This window comes from Bidens hawaiensis, unplaced genomic scaffold (assembly GCF_021521415.1).
Source record: "Bidens hawaiensis isolate Kalapana, Puna unplaced genomic scaffold, B.hawaiensis_p1.1 tig00054268_1, whole genome shotgun sequence".
Classification (NCBI taxonomy): Eukaryota; Viridiplantae; Streptophyta; class Magnoliopsida; order Asterales; family Asteraceae; genus Bidens; species Bidens hawaiensis.
The window spans coordinates 22,991-47,940 of record NW_027499795.1 but is presented as its reverse complement, the minus strand read 5'-3'; the positions used below and the strand labels follow the sequence as shown (position 1 = coordinate 47,940).

Here is a 24,950-nt window from a genome sequence, read left to right as displayed (position 1 = left end):
AAATGAAATGATCGTAAAAGTAGACGTGTAGTGCCTAAAAATCTAATTTAGAATATTAGCCTAAAGTATCTATGCATTACTTCCCAAGATGGGACTGATTTGCAACATTTTATGATACTTGTAAACAAATTTAGCCTAAAGATACCAAATTTTCCGATTTATGTTTATCTTTAAGTTTGTTTGGCTACCTATAAACTATTGTTACCTGAGATGTATCAATAGAGTCTTTGGCTCTTTGCTATCATACAATAACATAAATATCATTAAATTAAATGTTGGATGATGGTGTTCTTGTACAAGCTTTAAGCAATGTAATGATGCAAGTGCATTTATAGAATGTGTGGAGCAGGCTGCCTCCCATGAATGTCAACTGCAATGGTCCACTTTTAGTGTCTCTCTTATACAGCTTTAAACAATGCATCCCTCACTTCCCTTGCCAGTTTATTTCTTTAGGATTTTTTATACATAAAATCAGAAAAGTTGTGTGACTCCATGGTTGCACTTGCACCTGTAGATATGTCACTGTATGGTTCATATCTATTTATATTTCGAATACTTAAGTGCACATCACTTTTTCACTCTCACTTATGTGTTGAGGTTTTGCTAGTTAAAGTGTCGCGTCATTACCATGTAGATAGTGGGCTTTAATAATTCATCATTTAACAAACGCGTTTTGATTTAACTAGATATTAAAAAACACAAAAAAATGTATTTCGCTGAAATGGGTTGAAGTTTACCTTCTTAAGCCCTCATGGGCGTTAAGCAGTGGCGGATCCAAACATTTAACTCATTGGGGGAAATATAACTAATAAAAATACACAACACAAAAATGTAAAAATAGACCTCATTAAATATTACAAAACAAAATAAACGACAATTGTCCTCTAAGTGTTTCATTAATCAAATACTTCCTCCGTATCTCATCTCTTGATTTGTGTGGTAATCCAAAATTCTTTACATATCGGGATCCCAAGTAAGATTATCTAGATCAACTAAACTAGGTCCGGAGATTGGTTTAAAAAAATTTCCATAGCACTCGTAAAAATCATGCAGTAAAGGATCAAAAACCAAACAATATTTGATACTATAAAAGAACTCCATTCTCATAATATTCAAGCAAGTGAGAAAAAATAAAAATAAAATTAACAATATGAATTAAAACTTCTAAGTTTTAATAGTAAACGATTACATATAAAACATTACCAAAAACAAAGAGATAAATCATCAACAAGCCACTGATGCATTAATATATACAAGACAAAGAAATCAAGAAGCTTGAACCGTCTGCCGTGTTCTTCGTTTAAGAATTATGATCTTCTTATTTTAGTGGTTTCTTTTAATTCTATCTATACTCGTCGCAAATATGAAGTGTATGAGTGGCCTTGTTCTCATTTTATTGGGATGGGCTAAGACTTCGGAGAAAGAGTATGGGGCCGAATAAAAAAACTTAAGGGGGCTTCAAATTTCTTTAATCAAAATTAACACTAGAAACCGTAATATATATACAGTCTATAACTAATTTGAGTGGGTGACTAGCCCCCACTCACGAATACATCCGTCCGCCACTGACGTTAAGAAACTAGCGAGAGGAAGGCGGTCGGTTTGGCTCCGGCATGGCATTGTGATTTGGCAGCTGGTTAAAGGCTGAGATGGATGAAGCCTCCCCAATACTCAGTCTTAGGCTATGTATAGTGGATGAGCTACAAAATGGAGCGAATTGTGCCATGTGGCAAAGAGTGGGTTTTGTTTTAGGGGTGTAATGGTGTTGTAGCCTAATATATATATATATATATGCACATATATCACACACATAATTTATTATAAAAATATTTCCCACAAGCAAGCTGGCGATAAAAACATCTCGCCCAGCCCAATTTCGCCCCTTTTGTCGTCCCTGGGGGCGGTGTTCTCGCCCAGTTTCGCCGTCCTAATTTATAGCCCACTATACATAATCTTACAACCATAAAATGTCTGATCGTAAGTTTGTATCAGAAACACATGCATGTGTTGTGTAAAGGCATATGGGATATTGAAGTTATTTTAACTCATATCATAAGAAAAACAACATATTGAATAATCTTTGATATAGAGTTTTGTTAACTTGGTCAACCTTTTAAAGTTTTGCTTATTTAGGAATCTATGTTTGATTTTAAGTTATTTTAACACCCTCATAACTTTCATATTAGTCAAATATCCCATAAGGTGTTGATAAAGTTTCACCTCATAATTTAAGTTAAGTTTTTAGCTCATAATTTAACTTCACATAAAATTAAATTTTGTAATTTGCTTAACAAGATAAAAAGGAGCCTAGCTTCCTTTAATAAAATAGAAACCCCCCCCCCTCCCCCCCCCCCCCCCCCTAAAAAAATAATAATAAAAAGCCTCCATTTCCTATACATAAGTAGATGAGTAGTATCTTCAGCATGATATTTTTTCTTCTTTTTAACGGCAAATTTCTTTTACTATACTTTACACTGATAAATCTAAACTATTTCACTACATAGGTTTAAATTCGAGACCTCCTTTTAAAAGGCACGTGACTCTATCAAATGAGTTGGTCCTAAATTGGCTTCAGTACAATCTTTTAATGAATGGAGTCTGGTTCTAAGTTACTAAAGCGTTTTGCAAAGAGTTAACTCGTGTTTTTCATTTTTGAGATACCACTTTTCATTAACTATTAAATAGATTCATGTTTCTAACTCTAGATTTCTAACTCTAAAGCGTTCTAGACAACCTACGGAAGGATGCCATTGCGTAAATTTTATAAGTTGTTTTTTAAGAAAACCAAAACATGGTATACCTTCAAACAAAACTAGGAGTTTTTATTCTTTAATAAAGCCATTTGTTATTGGATACACTTATGTTGTCTTCTTTTGTAGTTTTGTAAAAAATGAAATGATTTTCAAAAAATCCTTTCATGTTTTATTAACAAGTTATTTATACAAATATCTTAAAAACTAAAGCTATGAAGCCAACTGGTTCTAGTAGGATGGTTTTAAGATGAAATCAAGTCATGAGATCGACCATTCACAATCTCCAATTTCCTCGAACCACAATCGTCTCCAATCACTAAATCCGTCAGGGTGAAGCCAATTGTTATCGCTCTGGACAATCCCAATAGCGAGTTTCTAGAGTTGGTTGGTTTGGAGAATCCCAATTATAGGCTGATAATTAAGGATTAGATTGTTGGGAGCGATTAATATAGTGTCAAGTTGTCGGAAAAAAAGGCATTATGATATGTTTTATATTTTAACTATGAAATTAAATGTTTAGAGTTGTTTTATAACAAACATGCACAAATAATCACATAACATGTAAATTTATTAATTAAAGAAAACTACAGCAATATCATACACAAATTAAAAATAATAAAATATATATCTTTATGATGTAATTTTTAAAATATTAACATATGAAAAAAGTTGCAGTCACGTAAAAAATGTGGGGCTGATTGGTTTAAGAACAAAATTAAAAGAAATATATGGGTAAGATGATACAACAAAAGTGTAGATTGACTTAACATGATCAAAAGTTAGATAAAGATGAGAACACAAAAACGTTAATATGTACATAAAAGGCTATTTTACCCTCATAAACTCTAAATACGTGCAACAAAAGTGTTATATCATTAATAGTATATATTGTATTATTTTAAGAGGCATATGTATGTTGTATTACAATATATTATAGAGCAATCGAACAATTTATAAAACAAAATCTATCTATCCATGACCTAACCAACGAACTTTAGCTCAACTTATATAGGAGGGGAAGTGGAGATTTTAGCTAAATATCGCAAGCCGTAAGGTATCAAATTCGAATATGATTTTAACCAGGTTTTAACGCAGTGGACCTTTGAACAACAGGTTTTCCTCGAAACAAGAGATTGTGAGTTTGAGCCATCCAAAGTTGTATGCAATCACGAGCATATTAGCTTTATTTTGTAATCTGGTTACCCAGAGTAGTTAGGCTTTTATTTGTTAATGTTAGAAAAATAATAAAAAAATCTATCCGCGTCCCGTGTCTAATAATTGAAAGTCAATATTTTACATAGGATAATAGGAGATGATAGCCTGATAAACATAGGATAAAATAATAATATATACAAATAAAATAAAATAAAAACAAAATCCACATCCTGAAAAAAGGTTCGTGTGAAGAATCCTGTGGTTTTCTTTCTTTCTTTCAATTATTTGTTTTGTGCCGGACTCTTTACTTACAATCCTCCTTGCTTTCTTTTGCTACCACCAACCAATTACTGTAACTTCATTCATTCCTTTCTTGTAACTTTTTTGTAATTTATTTTTTACACAAATTGTTTTTGGCATTTTAATTTGCTACATTTTGCAACATTTGTGGGTGTCACTGAATTTATATGGTTGTGTGTAAATGCAATTTTGTAACAAAGTGTTAAGATGCATTTGTTTGTGGATTTGATTTGTGAGTATAGGGTTTGATGCATTCAGTTTTGGAAAATTTAGGGTTTTTTTTAGCAAATGTGTGTTCATGAGTTTATGTGGTGATTAGAGGTGCACACTGAATCCGGTTAACCGAACCTGCGCCCGACCCGAACCGGTGTAGGATTGGGTAGGGGTGTGCACGGTTCAGTTCGGTTAATAGCCTCAACCAAATTAACCAATTGGTTTTCAGTTAGTCGGTTTGGTTAGGTTAATTTCGGTTAATAACTAAAAGCAAACTTGGACTAAAATTTTTACATGAAACAGTGGAATAAAACATGAAATGGAGTATAAATGCTAGAAATATATAAAGATATGAAATGTTCGGTTCGGTTAATTTCGGTTAACGAGGGTACAAATGATAGCTGATAACCGCTTTTCGGTTAATGGTCTGGTTATTGCGCTCACCCCTAGGCTCGGGACCAGTTTGTAATTCTCTCCACTGAAACCGGTTAACCGAACCGAAACCAGTCACAAACCAGTTTTGACTTTTGGAACTGGTTTGTGGACCTGTAGCGGTGATTAAAGATGAAGATATATGTTGAGGTTTTGTATTATGTGATTTCAGCGGAATCATGAGCAATGAAGAAGAGAAGAGGTGTCCTTTGTGTGCAGAAGAGATGGACTGGACTGATCAACAATTAAAGCCCTGCAAATGTGGTTATGAGGTTTTATTTTTAGCCCAAATTTATTTTATTAATTTGTTTGTTGGTTTATTATTACTATTATTATTATTATTATTATTATTATTATTATTATTATTATTTCAGGTGTGTGTTTGGTGTTGGCATCACATAATTGACATGGCCGAAAAGGATGCAACAGAGGGATTATGTCCCGCATGCCGGACACCGTATGACAAGAATAGGATTGTAGGGTTGGAATCAAATTTTCAGAGGTCGAAAATTGAAATATTTTCCAATCTTGTTAACTTTTATTGCTCCGTGTTACGTTAAGATTCATAAGACCAGTCCTTTGTGTAGGGTGTTCGCTAATAATTCTAGTAAAAAACAAAAGCAACCGAAGGCTAAACACAAACCGAATGAAGGAAAGAAAGACCTTAGCAGTGTCCGAGTTATTCAACGAAAAATGGCGTATATTATTGGGCTGCCCATTAGTCTGGCCGATGAAGATGTACGCACCTTTAAATTTCAATTCTGTTTATGGGACCCAACAACATTTATGTAAATATGTAATGTTATTGGGTCATTGTTGTGCAGTTATTGCAGCAGAAAGATTATTTTGGGCAATATGGGAAAGTTACTAAGGTTTCTCTTTCTCGGACATCGGGTGGGACTATTCAACAGTTTGCCAATGACACTTGTAGTGTGTATGTTTTACAGCTTTTAAAATTGATATATTTTGGTATATGTTAATGCACACTATATGTTGTATGCTATTTTATATATTGCTTAGTGTCTAAGTATTTATAGATATATTACATACTCGAAAGAGGAAGAAGCAGTCAGGTGTATTCAATCCGTGCATGGCTATGTGCTGGATGGTAGGTTTTTAAGGCAAGTACATAATCTTCTATCCCTTGTGTACTTGTATTTATGGACGGTAGGCTTGTAAACGAACCAAGCGAACCCGAACACGCTTGTTTGTATTTTTTTTGTTTTAACTTTAGCTGAACAAATGAGCACGGACACTTATACAAACAAATTTTCTTGCTCATGCCCACTTCATTAAGAAAATGAATGTGTTCGTGTTCAATTATTCTCGTTTTTAATATTCTAAACGAACGGTTCACAAACAAAAATGAACACAAATAACGTAAACAAACACAAAGGAATATAATCGAACACAAACTAACATAAACGAAGACCTACTAAAAGTAAACGTATTCTCAAACTAACGTCTAAAGTACCATTATTATTAAATCTAACAATTAAGAAGTCAACAAAGATATCCAATCCAATAAAGGTCTCAAGTATGAAACTTAAATTGATTTTAAATTAGTGTTTTTAATAACTAAAGTTGAGTGAATATTTAAACGGAACATAAACGAACTGAAATAAACAAACGTAAATGAAAGAACATAAACGAACGAACGAGCTATGTGTTCATGTTCGTTCGTTTAGTTAAATGAACAAAAAAGTTGTGTTTACGTTCTTTTGTTAAATGAACGAACATAAATGAACTTCCCGTCGCTTCATAGAACATTCGGTTCGTTTACAGACCTGGTGGGCATCGTATGTATTTGATTATCAATCATTCAGTTAAAATTTAACTTTTGCAGAGCATCATTTGGGACCGCAAAGTACTGTCATTCATGGTTAAGGAATACGGTATGCATGAGATGGTCAGCTAAAAAGTCATCAAGATCCGCTTTTTCAGTAAATGTTTGAGAAAACTTATTTTTTTTCTTTTTGTTGCTCAGCCCTGCAACAATGTTGCATGTTTATATTTGCATACTATTGGCGCCGAAGAAGATAGTTTTGGCAAAGATGAAATTGCTGCAGTTCATACTAGGTATCATATATCACATTAAAAGCTTAATTTCGCTGTTGTCTATTTTGTGGATTGATACTAATTCTATGTTTGCATTTAGTTAAACATCGAGACTAAAGTTCTATACGATCTCATAATAAAGCTTCTTAACAAATTTAATTTCAGGAATAGAGTTCAAGAAATTGTTGGTGCTACTCAATATTTGCATAAACGCTCGGGTAGTATGTTGCCACCCCCGGTAGATGAACACTCAAATAGCCGCAGTGCTTCCGTTCAGGTACCTGTTTTTAGCTGTTGCCTGGAAGTAAGATTTTTTCTCTTATTCTTTCCAACTGACAAATATGATATATGTTAAAACACATTGTACGGGTGTGAATAAAACCGAAGAAACCGATCCCAGGCCAAAAGAACCAGAAACCAAACTAAAACATAAACCCATGGTTTGATTTTACGTCTTCATAAAAGCCGAACTTTTGGTGCGGTTTCGGTTTGCGTGTAACTAAAGCCCAAAAAACAAACCGAACTTATAGATTTTCTTTTTTTTTCCCTTTGAATTCTAAGTTATTTATAATAAATTATATATAGTGTACCCAAGTATTTTATTTTAGTCCAAATGTATTTTAATAAAATAGTTATTGACTAACAAATAAATGTAGGCCCAAATTCATTATTTTTAGCCAATTTTAGTTTTCGGCTTAAAATTTTGTAGCCTAAATGGTGAAACCGAAACAAAAAAAAAAACGAAATGTGAACTTTTTTTTTAACTTAAAAACCAAAATTTTAGTTTTTTGTTCGGTTTGAATTCAAAATCGAACCCAACCGACCCATGCACACCCCTAAAACGCAGTGTGATTGACTTTTGGCCTGTTTCCTTGTAATATGTTTTTCTATAGTTTGGATCATGAGTTCACAACTGTGAAACTTTTTTGCTATTGTTCAGGAGGTAGCACATGCTGCAGTAGCTTCTGGTGATCTATTGTCGTGTTCTAACAACAAAGACGAAGTAGTAAAATCAACCAAACACATGACAAGTTTTGTAGATATTGTTGCAAGGCCGTGTAATTCAGGTGCAGATAAAGATATTAGTTTAGTATCAGAAGAGCCGATGCTAAACTTATGTTCTGATATGTCTTCTGTATGCATCAATAGGAGTAATCTTGACAAGGCTGAGTGTTCTGATTTTGTGCCATCAAAATCATCAACCAGCAAGTTATATAGTGAGCCTTTTAGGGAAGCTTCTAGACCTCTTTCACTAGAACAAGGTGATCTAACCCATAAGAACACTAACATTACAAAAGAACAACCGAGTTTGGTATTAGATTCACCACATTCTTTGAAACCCGTTGAGGTAATTAAAAATAGTGACCATTGGTGGCATATGGAGTTGGAGTCGAGTAGTCAAAATGGTTATGGTGTAAATAACCAAGCAGAATCTAGAGTAAACGATGCATACAATGAGAAGAGATTTGAAAATCTGGCTAAGTTAGATTCACAAAGTTCTTTGAAACCCACTGAGGTAATTAAGAATAGTGACCATTGGTGTCATATGGAGTCGAGTAGTCAAAACGGTTATGGTGTAAATAACCATGCAGAATCTAGATTAAACGGTGTATACAATGAGAAGAGATTTGAAAATTTGGCTAAGTCAGATAGAATACATGGAGCATCTAAATCTATTCTTAATGAAGAGATAGTAGAGCAATTGAGACGGCTTGATGATGATAGTCTTGTGAATGATGACGAAAATTCTGCTGCTGTTGAAAGCAGTATAATATCAAATATATTATCCATGGATTTTGATGGGTGTGATGATTCGGTTTTGCCTCAAACGGTAACTGGATTGTTTGACAAGAAAGATGGACGACATGGTTCTTTATGGAATTTTCAAAAGAGTGATCAATCAAGATTTTCTTTTGCAAATGAAGGTTCTGTTGAGAACCAGGACCGTGCCTACAAGCCACAATATCAAGGTATGTCTATCACTTCATGTAGCATAATTTATTGCTAGGGTTCTATGATTACATTTTTATGTGGTGTAGCATAATTTATTGCTAGGGTTCTATGATTACATTTTTATGTGGTGTATATAGTTAGATACATATATTCATTAATATCTTTCTAAATTACTATTGTTTGTAATGAAAGCATCTAGGGCTCAGAACGTGATACCACCAGGATTCCCCAAATCCCCTCCCGGGTTTTCGTCGGGCATAAGAACTGAGCCGATTGTTTCTGCTAGTTCTGGTACGTGACATTTTGTATATACACATATTTGTAATTCTTTCTTTATATTGCAGCCCTAAGTAAGTGTTTTGACTTTGTCAAATGTCAAATTCTATTCTGCAATCACAAAGCAAACTGTTTTGTACTTTTAGTCTCTCCTAAAGTGATAAACTTATACCCGATATTTTGTATTAATAGTTAATACTAAAAAACTAATAGTGCTTTGTTTGCTTTATTTTCAGGAAGTTATGTGAAGAATTCTTTACCAAACAATCATTATCGTACGCCATCAATAGGGAATCTACGCAACAGTAGTGATGATCTTATCGATCCTGCAATAATGGCTGTTGGAAGAGGCAATTCATCATCTTTTGACATGAGGTCAAGCTCATTTGATGAAGAGACAAAGCTCTGGCTTTTGATGCAACAACAACAATCTGCCTCTGCATCGGCCCAAACATCCTTCATGCAACAACACATCACACCCCGGTTTCCTTCTTCACGGGATGATTATTATGGACATCTGAATTCCAGGCTCGTGAACCAGAGCTACACACAGCAACAGCACTCACAACCCATGTTTTCAAATGGTCATATAACAAACGGGTATCAGCAATTGCACTTTGATGGGGCTCAAGTTAACACCAGAAGTGAAGTGGGAGGCTTGCAGGAACAATTTCAGAGGAATGAGAGGTTCGGGTTAGAGAAATTAGTGCCCAGGTATGGTGATGTATACACCCGGGTATTTGGAATGTAAAGTATTCATATTTCTAACTTATCTGGTTTGATTATATGAAATGAACATTCAATTATTAAATCCATACTGTTTGTGTATTCAAATGAGAAAGATGAAATCTTCTGTGCTTGTCATTTGACATGGCTTTGGTTTGAGTTTCATATTGTCAAACAAGTTTTTTATAAAAATGACTAAACAAAATGAATTCGGTGATACTAGAATTTGTGCAGTCATCTATCTATAAGCATATCAAAGAGACGAGAATTAAAGATCCACTTCAGCTTTTTTACCCCATGACAAATATTTGACAGATTGGTCTGATCGGTTTTGAACTTGGTAAGAGGAGAATCCTGATGATGCTGCAGTAGAGGCAAATGCGACATTTGCCGACTGCATTTGCCATGATGTGTTCGAGACTCCAAAAGTTATTGTTGGTTCCTGCCAATAATATTATCATAAATTTACACTATTAGTCTATAATCATCACAACTGAATCATATAAAACTCAGTTAATTGTTACCACATAATTAACAAGAGTTTGCACACACCTTTGTCATACCAATATCCAAATTCAGATCAAGATTGTAACTATTAGTATCTTCATCCTTTCCTTTCCAATTAATGTGTACTCCATTAGATTTGACAACAGCTTTGTCATAAGCCCTGTATTCAGAGAAGAAACTGCAGGTTATTTAACAGCATACACACTAGAAACTTGGCAAGTTTATTGTGATTTGCATAATTATGATATTTCCAATAATCTTGCAGCTTCTACTTCATTGTCAAATAATCCTAGGTAAGCATACCTGCAACTGAACATTTTAATCTTGTCTAAAGATTTTGAATTCAACATGGTAACAAGTAATTTTTGCTTACTTTTTCCCGAGTAACTGACCCATGCGAGCCTCCCATCTACCACATTTGTGATGGGTTACCCCTCGGTATTTTGAAGTTCCACGCGAGGATCCACTACTGGGTCGACGCAGTATTTGAATAAATTCTTCTTTTGACAAGTTCTTCATCTGTTACATCAGTATGAAAACTTAGGCCTTATAATGATCATGAAACTTACAAGTGCTATACAACATAAACCATCTAAATTGTCTCCACCTGTTGCATATCTTCCTCATAGTAACTCAAATCAAAATTGATATCTGCACCAGTTCCTCGAAACTTGATTGCAGCCAGATCATATGCTCTAAAATTCAATTTGCAAATAAGTCAAAACCAAGATTAATATTGTGTAGCCAAACTAGATTTCTCATTGGAAAATGGGAACACTCACCTTGCTGCAGCATAGGATGTGTCAAATCCACCTGTAATCATACAAGCATTAAGTCATTAACTTATACATTAAACTGAAACTAATTATGTTGTGACTTGAACAAAATTGGGATATCAACTGTGCTTACCTATGTACACTTGTTTTCCGCAATCCCTGAACAGATAAAATGCTAAGGTGTTAGATTCTAATCAGCAAACAAAATAAGAAGCATTCGGATCATTGAGAAATGAGAACTCTTACAACCTATTGATTTATATTCCATAATCATATCAATTTTAGTAAGAACTAGGGGACAGGGGTGCAAACGAGCCGAATCGCTCGCGAGCTATTTGTTCAAGCATGAAACGAGCCGATCTTTTTCAAGCTCGAGTTTCAAATAAAGCTCATTTAATTATCGAGCCCGAGCTCGAGCCTTGTATGGGAAGATTGTTAAGTTAAACCTTGAGTATATTTAAGTTTTACCTCTTTTGGAGTTATATGTATTAGTTTCACAATGCATATCCGAGCTCGAGCCAAGCTTTGGCTCGTTTAAGGTACTACACGAGCTCGGCTTAGGCTAGTTTAAGGTTTTTATTAAAAAATATAACATATATAAAAACGTATATAAATTAATTGTTGAATAATACACGAGCATAGCCCAAGCTTAAGAAAACGACTTACAAGCCAACCTTGAGCTCTAGATAATGAGTTTGAGCCAAGCTCGAGCTCTTGTAAGTCAAAACGAACCGAGCTCGAGCCTAGTCAGGCTCGGCACGCCTCCGCTCGTTTTCAACACGGAATTCTTATCATTCGGATCAAGCAAAACGTGCAATCACATGTTGTACTGTCCAACTAATTATGCATGTGATAATGCCCGGCTAGTTTCAAGCTTTTATCGATCCGATCTCAGGTAGTCCGTGAGTGGCTCGGCTCGTTAGCACCTCTCCTTACAACATATTGAATTCAAATTCTGAGAGGTTTTGAACACGGAGTGATTTTCTTATCATTCGGATAATCGGATCAAGCAAAACGTTAATTGACATGCTGTACCGTACAACTAGTTATGAACAAGATACGGTTAACGCTTAACACTAAACACTTAAACAGCATGATTAGAAATAATAACTACCTATATAAGAAACAGAATATGGATCAAGGATAATAATAATAATAATAATAATAATAATAATAATAATAATAATAATAATAATAATAACACACCATATATGTGCTTCCCAACGGCCGGTCCGACGATAAAACGTCACTCCACGGTACGGTGAGCTCTTAGACGGCGGTCCACGTCGGCTTTTCCATAACTTCCTTGGCAGCACCGGTTCCGTGTTCTTCGGCATCACCACAGCAGATTCCGGTACCTTGAGATTCAACCAGTCCGCCGTAACAAACGAAATCATCGACGAACTTGATGTAATTAATCCATAACTCAACTCCTCTTCCACCTCCAAACCACCGGCAACCGGAAACAACTGCTTCGTAATCAAATCCACAGACGAGTTCTCATTCGATACGGAAATAACGTCATCTTCTACACCGGAGGAAAGTGAAAGTGAAGCACCGGAACTGAAGCAATTAGTAGACTCAAAACCACAGTTAATATTAATATCTGTATCAACGTTTAGATCTAACATCATCTTCAATCCTTGATGAATAAACTGATCAAGCTTAAGCTGTATGTATGATTATTCAATAAACGGAGGGAAATTGAAACGGTTATAACAAACTATCTGACACGCGAACACACAGTTTTTGTGTGTGTGAGTGTGTACGGATGGAAAGTTAATAGAGTATGAATATTGATGGAAACGACGCCGTTGGAGGATTATATATGGCGATGAAGGATGATATTAAACACGTGAAGTATATGTAATTCTATTGAGAAAATGAATGAGTAATTATGTAATACAGTATATCATTTCATAGGTACTATTATCGTGTTTCGGTGTTTGTTTGTAATAATTTTAAATTTGAATTAAATAGATTGTTATTAATAAGGATTTGATATATAATGTCAACTAATTTGAATTCGTCATCCGAAACATAAACAAGTCGAAAGTCAAATATTAACTACAATGAAACAAATTTAGTAGTCAATTACCCAAAAATGAAATAAGTTTTCTTTTAAAACGTCATGAACCCCCGGTTAAGCACATAACAATCACGTATAACTTATAAGTTACAAAAGATTCGTTACTAGGCGGTTTGGTTTTCAAAGTGAACGTCCGGGTACCCCTAAGAAGAGAGAAATTTTCAAGCAGGGTGGAGAAGATATGGTATCAAGCAACAAGCATTTTTATTTTATTTCATATGTAACGTATATTTTCGTTTTTTGATTAACCGGGCGTTTTGATGGCCATATAAACTTTTTTACGTGACTGATATCAATAATGATATAAGTTCAGAGTAGTATTGGCTAACCATATTTCTCTGACCGGAATTCATATATTATTATTTTCTTTTTCTTTTGTGAAGTTTTTTTTAGTTTTTGTTTTTTTCTTGTCGTCGTTCGAATTATCATCTTCTTCTTCTTCATATGAACTTTAGAATTATTTTCATGAAGTTAGAAGCAAGACATGGATTATTCTTATTTAGTTATTTTAAAAAGAAAAACTTTTCAAAAAGAATATCTATTACCTGTTTGAGAAAAAAATCTTGTGAACTAAGTTTTTAAAGGCTTTTTTTACTTCTCATGTATTTTATACAAACCATTATATTATTTGACTTGTTTCCATCTAAAATTTCTAACGTTGTTTACTTGTATTGATGGGAATTTTTTACCGGTTCAAGCGTTGTGTGATAAACATTTCGTTTTCACCATATCCGAACTAACTAGTGTTTCTTGCATCAAACTTGACGTCCATCTACAACTTTGTAATTGTCTCTTTCTTTCATTTAAACGCTCTTGTACGATATTCTTGGCAGGTGAATTGCGTAAGATCGATAGTCCACCCAACCATGTTGTTTGATTGGGTAATGAAATTGTCAAAATATGTTACCTATTTTGTAATGTGAGAGGAGGACCCATTGGAAAATAATTAATGTGAGAGGAGGACCTATTTATGTCTTTTTTAATTGATGTACAAGTTAGTAATATTAAGTTAAGATTTTGAGTAAGCAACCATTAAGATTTTATTAATAGAATTTTTCTTAAAAAAAATAGACGTTATTAGTTTTACCTAGTTGTACAAACGAACTACACCACTCGTTAGATACTTGAGCTTGAATCGCTAAAAGCTCAAGTCAAACAGAACTTAAATAAGCTTGAGTCTGAACTCAGGCATAAAGGTAAGTTTTTTAATAGAACATCTCAAACCGGAGTGTCACTTATCAAACTCTAGCACTCATTAATCTAAATGAGTATTTTATTTTTATAATTTTTATTTAATGCGTTACACATATAATTATATAACACCTATTATTATATTTGAATTAGGATTAAAAAATAATTAAATAATATATATTGTGTTATAATACATACACATTATACAAGTAACTATGCACACTACATTTGGTCATTGTAAGCATATAAATCGTCTAAAAAATCTTAGATTACTAATTCCCAAGAGATTGAATAGAAAGAGACTAATAAGTAATTTATGTAAATGATAAAAAATAACCTGGTTATTTTGTTTATTTAAAATACTTTTGTTTACTAATCTAAATTAGCTTTACTTACATTTAACCTCGAAGAGTTATTAAAATATATTCACGTGTAATGAATTTGTAACAAAAGAAAATAATAACCTGATAAGATATCTTTTACAAGTTAATCAATTTGACAATGTTTGATATAATTTAATACATGTGTATACATCATTTATATAAAAATAATATATTATACATAGCTTTTTATTGAACCATAATTATTAGATATTATACAGATGAAACTAATATATTATATTGCGTGAGAAAATTATATGATTGGACACACAGAAATATATAATATATAAAGATATATTAATAATTCAATAACAAGATAATTTTTATAACTTAGTTTTTGTTTTAGTTGGAAGAGGGTAAGGTACGGACATTTTATGGTTGATATTTAGCATACGTGGCCTGTTTCCATTAGGGCTGTGCAACGGTTCAGAACCGCGAGAATCGAACCCGAACCGGAACTGATAACGAGTGAAAAATAGAACCGGAACCGGAACCTATTATAATAAACCGGTTCGGTTCCAGAACCGCTAAATCCGGTTCTCGCTAATCGGTTTTGACTAGAACCGGTTCGATCATGTATTTATCAAATGAGTTATGCAAACTTTGCAAATTGTAAAACAAGTTTATACAATTGTGTGTCTTCTTTCACGTTAAAACTAATTTAGATTACAACATGATCATCCGTTATATTTTTTATTAAAACCTAAGTGTTGAAGTTAAATAAATCATTATCAACGATAGATTAATGGAGGATCATATCATTTTATATTAAATTACCTCGATAGCTTAAATCAAAATTGATCATGATTGCTAGTTCTTGAACGTAAAGAAAGAAGATTTGAACTAAAAAATGTTTGAATGGATGACGGTTAATAAGTTACTCTATAAAAAATGGGGATTGGTAAATTTATTTAAAACGTTTTGAATATTCTGGTTCTTCGGTTCCAAGTCTAGAACCGCCGGTTTTACCCGAAACCGAACCGGGAACCGTTTAATGCAAATTATGAGAACCGAGAACCAAACCGGTACACACATTAGCGGTTCTGAGGCACCGGTTCAGTTCCGGTTCTTCGATTCTAACGGTTCCGAACCGTTTTTTGCTCACCCCTAGTTTCCATCCCCTTGAAATTAGTCACACAGAACCTTCTTCCTTTGTTTTTCAATTTTACGGTTTTTACCCATGTTTTTTTAACATAATTCCCAAACTACCCCTTTTTCACCGGCATCTGAATAAGCCCAAATCTCTATCGAGCCCAGAGATGCCTATTATGATTTTCATGGATTTGGGTTTAGTACACACACATTCATGTTGGTTTTAAGTTAAACCCGTAAACACGTCTAGTTAATGTAGCGTGTTCATGTCAACCCAACGTGTTCACAGGTTAACTTGTTTAAAGTTTAAACCCATTTATAATTTTCTTTTATTCAAAATATGTTTTATGTAATAAGCTAAATTATTGGGATATCTTTATATTAGAATCTAGAAATAAACTTGAATAGTTTGAGAATATATGATTTAGAAAAATAAAAGCAATATGTGTTAGTATTCCTGTATAATAAAATTTGAAACCGGGCTTGTGTTTGACACAATTCATTCAAACAGATTCGCGGTCTGTTCCCGGGCACTCCAGCAGAAGTGTAGTGCTGCTGGACTTGATCACTTGCCTGAAACGAAACCGTAACAATGTTGTTGCAAAGAGGAAGAACAAGTCGTGTGTATTTTTGGTGTGTCCATTGGTCTTGGTTTTATAACCACAAAATCGAAACATAATCACGCACGAGTTCGAATAATTTCTAGTCCGGAAACCCAATTTGCGAAACTGGTCTCAATTAACATGATTATTTTTTCATTTTAACTCAATTTTGTATTTCATACCGAGAGTTTTCAATCTTGTATGATTCAGTTTGCTGTCCCGACGAACACTTCAAATCATAACACGTCTTGGAACTCGCACAATAGAGCTTAAGAAGAAAACTGACAAAAGAAATATAAAACACGATTACGGAAAAAGAAGAGTTCATTCATTCATATAAGGGGGTGTTAAACCGTTGAAGCTTACTACAATTTGACAAATATGGCCCCTATATTTCCAACAATTACAGTTTCAACATTTTAACTATTACGTTCGAGATACCTCGAGAATCATACTTGAACACTGGATACTACCATCTTTTAATATGTGTCACTAAAAGCTTACCACTTTTTATATACCTCAATAACTATACTTAAAACATCTTATATTTTCTCTAAAAACGACTTTAACATTTCTTTTATGTATCCCAATGTTCTTTATAAGCTACATGCCGGTGACGGTGTCATCTCATGTATTAACAAAATATACATCTTAAGGACTAGTTATTGGCTAAAATACTCATTTTCTTCGCCTATGACAATCCAGACCTGCCACCATAACCGTCCCACTTATGACCTCTATAAGCCACCCCTATTGCCGCCACTTTGACTCCAACTAGCTGAAAGATTACCCACTACATTAAGCTCTTCCTCTTCTCTATCGTTATATTCTAACACTAGTCTAAAAGCCACTTGTGAGCTACTCGAGATTGGCTCGGTAAAATCTTGAGTCGAGCCGAGCTTAGATGAGCCTAAGAGCTCGAGTCTAAAAGAAGCTCGTTTAATAAACGAACCCGCATTTATACCAGCATCTAGCCTAAAAATATTTACTATTGTAGTGCATTTCGGATATATAAAATAGGTAAACTATTTACTATAGTAGTGCATTCCGGATATATACCAACATCTAGTCTAAAAATAAGCTCGTTTAATTACTTTGTAGTGCACTCCGGATATATACATTATGCAAAATAATATGGTTTTTATATTGTGTCTCATTCACTCTAAATTGCATGCATGTGGATTACCTTCTAGGATGTGGTTGAATGAAACAAATTTAATTACCATAATAGTTTAATAATATATAAATATTTATAATTTTATTAATATTTTTTATAACAACTCACAACAATATGAACCGTTTATAAGAATCGTTTATATCACATCATCATTAACAAACAATTGGATCAAATGCTTTATAAACTTATATAGCAATCTGTCCCCATATTCATCCTCTTATATTACTTTGGTCATTCATGTAACACTCATGTTTTAAAAGACTCGACATAAATTTAAATACGGAAATTAGGTCCACATTTTATTTTCAAAACAACCATGCGTCAAACTTTCATATACCTTATGAATGTTACAATGTTTAGTTAAAATAGAACATTTTTAAGTTGACACATTTACAAAAGATCATTTCATTCAACGATGTGTCAAACTTTCATATACCTTATGAATGTTTGCATGTTTCAGAACCTTATTTCTTAACTTCAAACATGATAACAATATATAATATTGTAAAAAAAACAAACTACCACATGTTCTGATTTTAATCTCAGAAAAGTCCCAAAACATTTTTTATACATTGATCAAAATCGTGAAATTTTGAACAACTTGAAATCGATAAATCCAGTTTTTTTTTATCAAAAAAAGCTTTTTACTTTTCTTGAATACACTTATGCAAGTTTTCATTTATTTTCGACACATGGGTACAATTACCATTATACTATATATAAAAGCAAAGCTAATGCTACAGTGTAGTTTCAACTTTTGTAACTTTAGTCCCTCAACTTTGAAGTCTTTCTAAATTAGTTTTTTGAAGTTCTAAACTTTTATAATTTGATCCCAAATGTTTTCTTTTGCTAAACTTTGTTTAATTTTGGCTCCCTAAAGTATTCATGGTTTTAATATTTTTCTCTATTTTGTTATTATTTAAGTTACTGATCTTTTTTAATAACCATCATACGAAGTTTTTTTAGATCTTTTAGTATGCCGTTAAGACATGTTTATTTCATCCATGTCGTGCCGTTAAAATGAGCGTGTATTCACAATAAAGTATATAAGTTTCATTTTATTAGATTTTTTAGTATGTCGTTACGCCATATTATTTCATTAATATAACACAAATTAGACTATCATGAATATGAACATGAACATTTATTTAATTACTTTCTCATCATTTTCATGCAAAACCCATTTATCAACGTATACACTTTTTTTTTTGTTTAATCACATGAATCATTAACATGTATTTATCCCATTTATATTATTTAGATCGTTTTAGCTCGTATATACTAATCTAAACATCACAACTATACAATTAAAAAGGTTTTGTCATATATCACAATGAAAAGAAATTGTCATCTTGCTTACTAGTTTTTTTTTTAAATATATATTTTTTGTTATAGTATTTTTGAAATGCTAATTTAGACATGCTGCACACATAATCATAACAAATGATGGTACCGTAGCAAATCGAACTTACACCAATTGACTTTTCATCATTAGGCCTGACAGTTCGTGTCATATCGTGTTTAGCAGGTTAAGGACGGTGCGATTAACACAATTATCAAACATGAAAACGACTCCTTTAACACTTAACTGTGGTGGTTTTAGCTTGACAATTATACGCTTTATGTATCAAGAATGATAAATGATGAACCCTAGCCTCCTAATTTTAACCATTTTTTAAAAATATAAAATTGCATAGCATACTTTTCTGCTTAACATATCTTATCGTCCGTAAACACATACACAATATGCCAACTCTACTCGTCAGATCTATGTCGCAACAAGCATATAGAAATACTTGTTTGCTTTTAACTTGAATGAATTAACCCATTTCAAATTTGAAAATTTTCAACCATTTATTTCAACCAACCCTTGGAGGTTTGAACCATATACCCGACCCGTTTCAAGTACCGGATCACGCTTTACCATTTACATTTTACACACTCAAATCACAAATCAAACAGTCAGAAATTTGTTCATCATCAGAACCCTAAAAATCAATTTTCTTTGAGGACACAGCAACAACAAGAAGATGGACGATTACACCAGAGAAATGATGGACCTCAAGACCCTTGTCACTCGAACCCTAGAAAAGAAAGGCGTTCTCGCTAAGATCCGGGTAAAACCCATATTCTCCTATCATTCGATTTCATCCTTCAATTCATTAGATTTCAGTTATATACGTTTTTTATATATATAATTTGTTAATTCGTGTGGAGATCGATGGTAATGTTGATGTGTTATTATGGGTATGAGTTTAATTTAGGTTAGAATCACACATTTATGGCCTAATTTGGTTTTTAGGGTTTTGAGTTTGATAGGGCTAAATTAAAGTTTTTTAAGCAATTAAAGCTTCTGATTTGGGGCTTCATTACCATTAGGATTTGAATCTCAGTGAATTACATTATTATACATAATTTTTCACATTTATCATATACATTATTTGTTGAATCATGTGGCAATCAATGATAATGTTGACGGTTTGTTGTGCGGATGAGTGTATCTAGGTTAGAAACTTTGAATCAAGCATGTATAACTTAATTTGGTTTTTAGGGTTTTGAGTTTGCTAGTAATGATTTGTTCTTGTTGTTAAATTAAAATTTTCTAACTATTATTAACATTGGGATTTGAATCTTAGTTTTCAGCTTCAATTGGAAGATTTTTTTAATTTTTTTTAATTTTTTTTAATTTTTGAATTGGAGATTTGGAGGATTTTGTTTAGAGGAAAGGTTATATGTTTGTTGTTTGATGTTCTATGTTGAGTGAAATTGTTAGCACATGAGAGGTTTTTGTTAATGTTACAATAAGAGGTTTCATAATGTCTCTGAGGTGTTTTTTTTATGATTATGGACCACGTGATTGTTCTTTGTTTGTATTTAAGGGCATAATCTATGTTTGAATACTGTTTATTTGAAGAAAAAGGAAAATAAGAGAATATATCTTTCACGTGTATATATTCTCTTTTGTAATCAACGTGATCATTTATTACTGATGCGTTTGGTTTTTTCTTGCGTGTTTGCGTGTATTTAGGTTAGAATTAAACATATGACCTATTTTGCTTTTAGGGTTTTGAGTTTGCTAGTGATGATATTTTCTTGACGTTAAGATAATATAAGTTTTCAAGCTATTCGAACTTCTGATGTAGGGCTTCTTTACCATTGGATTTGAATCTTACTTTTCAGCTTCAGTTGGATGGTTTTGTTTAGAGGAAATATTATATGTTTGTTGAGTGAAGGCTCTAACATTTGAGAGGTTTTTATAAATGTTAAGAGCTTTCAAAATGGCTAAGAAGTGACGATAAAGATTGTAATATATGCTTTTTTAAGATCATGGACCATGTGAATGTTTGTTATTCGTATTAAAGGGCATAATCTATGTTTGAATATTGTTTATTTGTTGAAAAAGGAAAAAAAATCATAATCTTTTACGTATATATATATTATCTTTATTACTAATAAACTTGCTATTGGCGAAAGGCGGAACTCAGAGCGAGTGTATTTGAGGCAATCGAGGAAGAAGATAAAGCAATTGAAAAGGACGAAGGTCTACCTCCTGCACTGTTGGGTAGCTGCAATGATCGCGCAAAGCAACTTCATGCGTCCCCTTCAGGTATCTTCAAACAATATTTCAAATCGTTTGGTTCATTTTTTATCAATCACATTTCTAAGTACAAGTACGTGTTTATTTGCATGGAGGATGACATTTAATATAAATCACCAGGCTGATGTATTTTTTGGTTTTATTCTGATATGATTTCAGGTAGGCTTCTAACCGCGCTAATATGTGAATACTTGGATTGGGCACAGCTGGGTCACACACTGAAAGTTTATTTGCCCGAGTGTAATCTGGTAACAAGTTTATTTCTTATCATATGCTTGTGCTATATTCGTGATTCTTTCAAGTTAACAGTTGTTTTTAAACGTGCCATTGCAGCAAAAGGATGCATGGAAAGCAGAGTTAAGGGACTTCAGTAACAAGAATGGTTATGATATAAACAGGAATGGAGATAGCGGCCCATTGCTGTTAGATGTGCTTGAAGGCTTCTTGAAATTTGAGGTTTGATCTTTATTTTTGAATTTGATAATTAGGTTTTACCATCATACTAATCTGCAGCTAATGTAACTCGTAAATCATAATTAGAAGTCCAGTTACCTTTTTTGCTCGATTTCGGCTGAAATTGTGAGTTGAACCCTTTTACTTGCTTCCAAGTTTGCTGAACTTATTCGTATCTTAAAAGTGTAGCAAATTTAGAACCAAACGGATCCATTTTGATTCAATTCCATGTTATTATAATTTCGTTCTTTTGTTGGAAATGTTAGTCCAATTGTAATGATTTAGTATCCAATGATTCTAAGACGGGAATCTATCACCACTCTACCCTTAAATTAGCATGACCGTCGAATTTTGTTACATTTGTATTTTTGTATGGATTAAATAAGACGTGATTTTTAATATATGTGAAGTTGCACTAAATAAATATATGAGCTCAATTAAATATGGATAATTCGGTTTATACTAAGTTGCTTGATTCTTGCAGAATCAATCTCAAGGAAGAGGCAACGTAGATTCCCGAAACAGAAGGCCGTCTTCATCATCTGTTGTTGGTGGATTAGCCCCTTTAGGGAGGTAATTAACTAATTATCAACATTTTACTTTTAGGTATCATCTTATCACCTTTCTTATTAATAATACTTATCTGTTTTCTTTATGCCAGACAAGGTACCGGTTCCCAAGCATCTGGTAAGTATTTATATTATTATTCTTCCTTTTACATTATTGTTAACCATATATTGATCTATCTTTTTGTTAATTATCTAGACCGAAGAGGAGGTTCTTCAACCTCTAGCTACAGGAATGATGATTATAACTGGAGGTATGAAAACGATGATACTAACGAGGATATTAACCGCGCCTCAATTGCTTTGGAGAATCTTCAGTTGGACAGAAAGGCCCGAAATTTCACTCCCTCTTGGAGGTTTGTATTCTTAACCGCTTTAATTTATAAGCTTTACATTTAAGGATTTGTGTTACCATCTATAGCAGTTGTGTTAATGTACGAGTGCTTAATGCTTGATACACATGGTGAGTTGTACTTGTAACAATTGTGATTTAAACCATAACTCCTGCTAAATTTTGTTTTGCAGGCATGGTGGGGATGACAGCAACTAAAGACCGTATGTAACAGACTACAATGTCTTTCTTAATATATAAGAAAGTTGCTGTTTCATAAAGAACAAACATTCATGTTCTTTGTTTAATGAGTTAATGTGTTCTCAACTTCAGTCGATATCTTCTTTTCCCTTTGTTTCGATTCTGGATATGATTTAGCATGAAACAATTGTTTTGCCTCATTTAATATTATGAGTGTAAAGTTAACATCAATATTTTCGTTGTTTGTGTTAGCTGCTAGTCTGCTATTGAGGCATAAATATTCTAGTTTTTTCTTCCTGCACATGCATGTTACCCTGGGGTAGGTGGGTGGGTCAAAAAAGATTTCTTAAAATGCCACAATGCACGTTTCTAGGTTGCTCACGTGGCGGGTGAATTCCGCACTTCTGCGTACACGTGGCAAGCAGAAAGTACATGTTTATTTTGTAAAACAAAAGGTCAATTTTATTTGTCAACTTTAGAGGACAAATATTCCTTTTGGCGATTTTCCAATAGATGGCCTCCTAATAATGTTGGCACTTTCTAGTCTTGACGTACTTCGGTCACTCTAAACTCTAAAGGGTGCGTAACACTCTTACACGTATGTATATGCCGTGGCCAATTATTATAACGTGACGTTTTAATGACACATTTTGCTCTCTTAGCGTGTTTGATGACTTATGGTCGTGTTGTTAATTGTTGTATGACCAAAGCCAATGGTTATGTTGGCTGTAATGTTATAACCATTTGGTAACAATTTTTTATTGATACGTAACAATCATGTTGTATATGTAACACACCTTTTTTGCTAAAGGAATAACACATTAGTTCTATTGACTCTTATCACCACGAACGGCAATGCTGATAATAGTACGTATAAACGTTGCTTAATTGTTTCTTGAGAAATAAATAGTCACAAAACTTAGACAATGCTTGATTAAATAGTCACAAAGAACCTACTACTGCTGCTGCTGCTGTTGTCATATTTATTCCTTAACCATCAATTTTGAACCCAAGAAACACAGTGATCTTATATGAATTGAGTGGATATGGACTTTGTGTCGATCATTAGCATGCATTGTTTTATCAATACAAAGACCCATCTGAAAAAAAAGATTAAAAAAAACATAATCATTATACACGATGAATCTCCTACGATACATAAACGCAAATAGTCCACCATGTGTTGTGTAAAGGTTTTCTCCTAGGAAACATTTGACATAAAGTTGATAGCTAGAAAGTACGTTGTACTACTAAGCATTTTGGTTTGATTATTTGTACCAGTCTCAATAAAACTGATGTTGTTATGTCAGAATTGGTTCGGTTCGTCACAGCACATATACAATATCAACACTCGTATAACTTACGATATCAAAATAAACTCATATTTTAATACAACCCAGTTTCAACAAAATTTATGCTTGAATGTTGAGAAAAAATAATTAACACAACTGTGAAAACATAAAAAATTAAAGCAGTACCAAATTTGTTCGCTCGGAATTGTTTGGATCATCACGGTACCTTCACTCGTATAGCTTATGATTTCAAAAAATTACAACTCCGTTTTCAACAACATTTATGCCAAAATGTTGAAGAAAAAATATTAACACAACCACGAAACCCATAAAAATGAATGGTTGTATCGGTTTCAATAATACAGGCACAAAGTACCGATGTTCAGTCTTAACAATCGGTTCGTCATGATTCCAGCACCGTATAAGTTAACGATACCAAAAAAAATGTGTTTCTAATACACCTTCGTTTTTAACAAAATATATCGGAACATCAAGGAAAAAATCAAACACAACTTCGTATTCAAATTTTTAAATATCAAATTAAATGGTAAATTAATAGATTAAAAACGTATGTTATATATGTAGGAGAGGGGTTGGAAATGAAAGTTGAAAAATTTCCGATATGAGAAAAATATCGTAAGTTCGTAACTGTGGGTGCCGACCAAGATTTTTAAAACATATCTACCTTAACCATTACCTTAAAAAATAAAAACCAACTTATAATAATATTTTCAAAAAGTAGAAATGTTTGACAAAACAAACAAGAACTAAACTGATCCAGAAACTACAGCTTGCTTACACGTGCAAGCCTCTTAATGGTTAGCTGCAC

At 33.2% G+C, this 24,950-nt stretch overlaps 2 protein-coding genes across 2 annotated transcripts; both read left to right on the top strand.

Moving 5' to 3' along the window:
• The first annotated feature begins 4,230 nt into the window (after nt 1-4,230).
• Nucleotides 4,231-9,969, top strand: LOC143600550 (uncharacterized). The gene is made up of 12 exons (XM_077078207.1): nt 4,231-4,260; nt 5,026-5,125; nt 5,228-5,355; nt 5,441-5,591; nt 5,678-5,787; nt 5,891-5,974; nt 6,700-6,748; nt 6,841-6,932; nt 7,077-7,188; nt 7,852-8,881; nt 9,057-9,155; nt 9,377-9,969. Exons 2-12 carry the CDS (start codon nt 5,033-5,035, stop codon nt 9,889-9,891), a joined length of 2,463 nt encoding a protein of 820 aa, XP_076934322.1. The 5' UTR covers nt 4,231-4,260; nt 5,026-5,032; the 3' UTR covers nt 9,892-9,969.
• Nucleotides 9,970-19,514: 9,545 nt separating this feature from the next.
• On the top strand, nt 19,515-23,062 carry LOC143600546 (protein TONNEAU 1a-like). Its single transcript, XM_077078204.1, has 8 exons — nt 19,515-19,797; nt 21,155-21,287; nt 21,438-21,526; nt 21,612-21,734; nt 22,216-22,304; nt 22,393-22,418; nt 22,497-22,653; nt 22,823-23,062. The coding sequence occupies exons 1-8, from the start codon at nt 19,711-19,713 to the stop codon at nt 22,845-22,847; spliced, it is 729 nt and encodes a 242-aa protein (XP_076934319.1). The 5' UTR covers nt 19,515-19,710; the 3' UTR covers nt 22,848-23,062.
• Nucleotides 23,063-24,950: the final 1,888 nt, after the last annotated feature.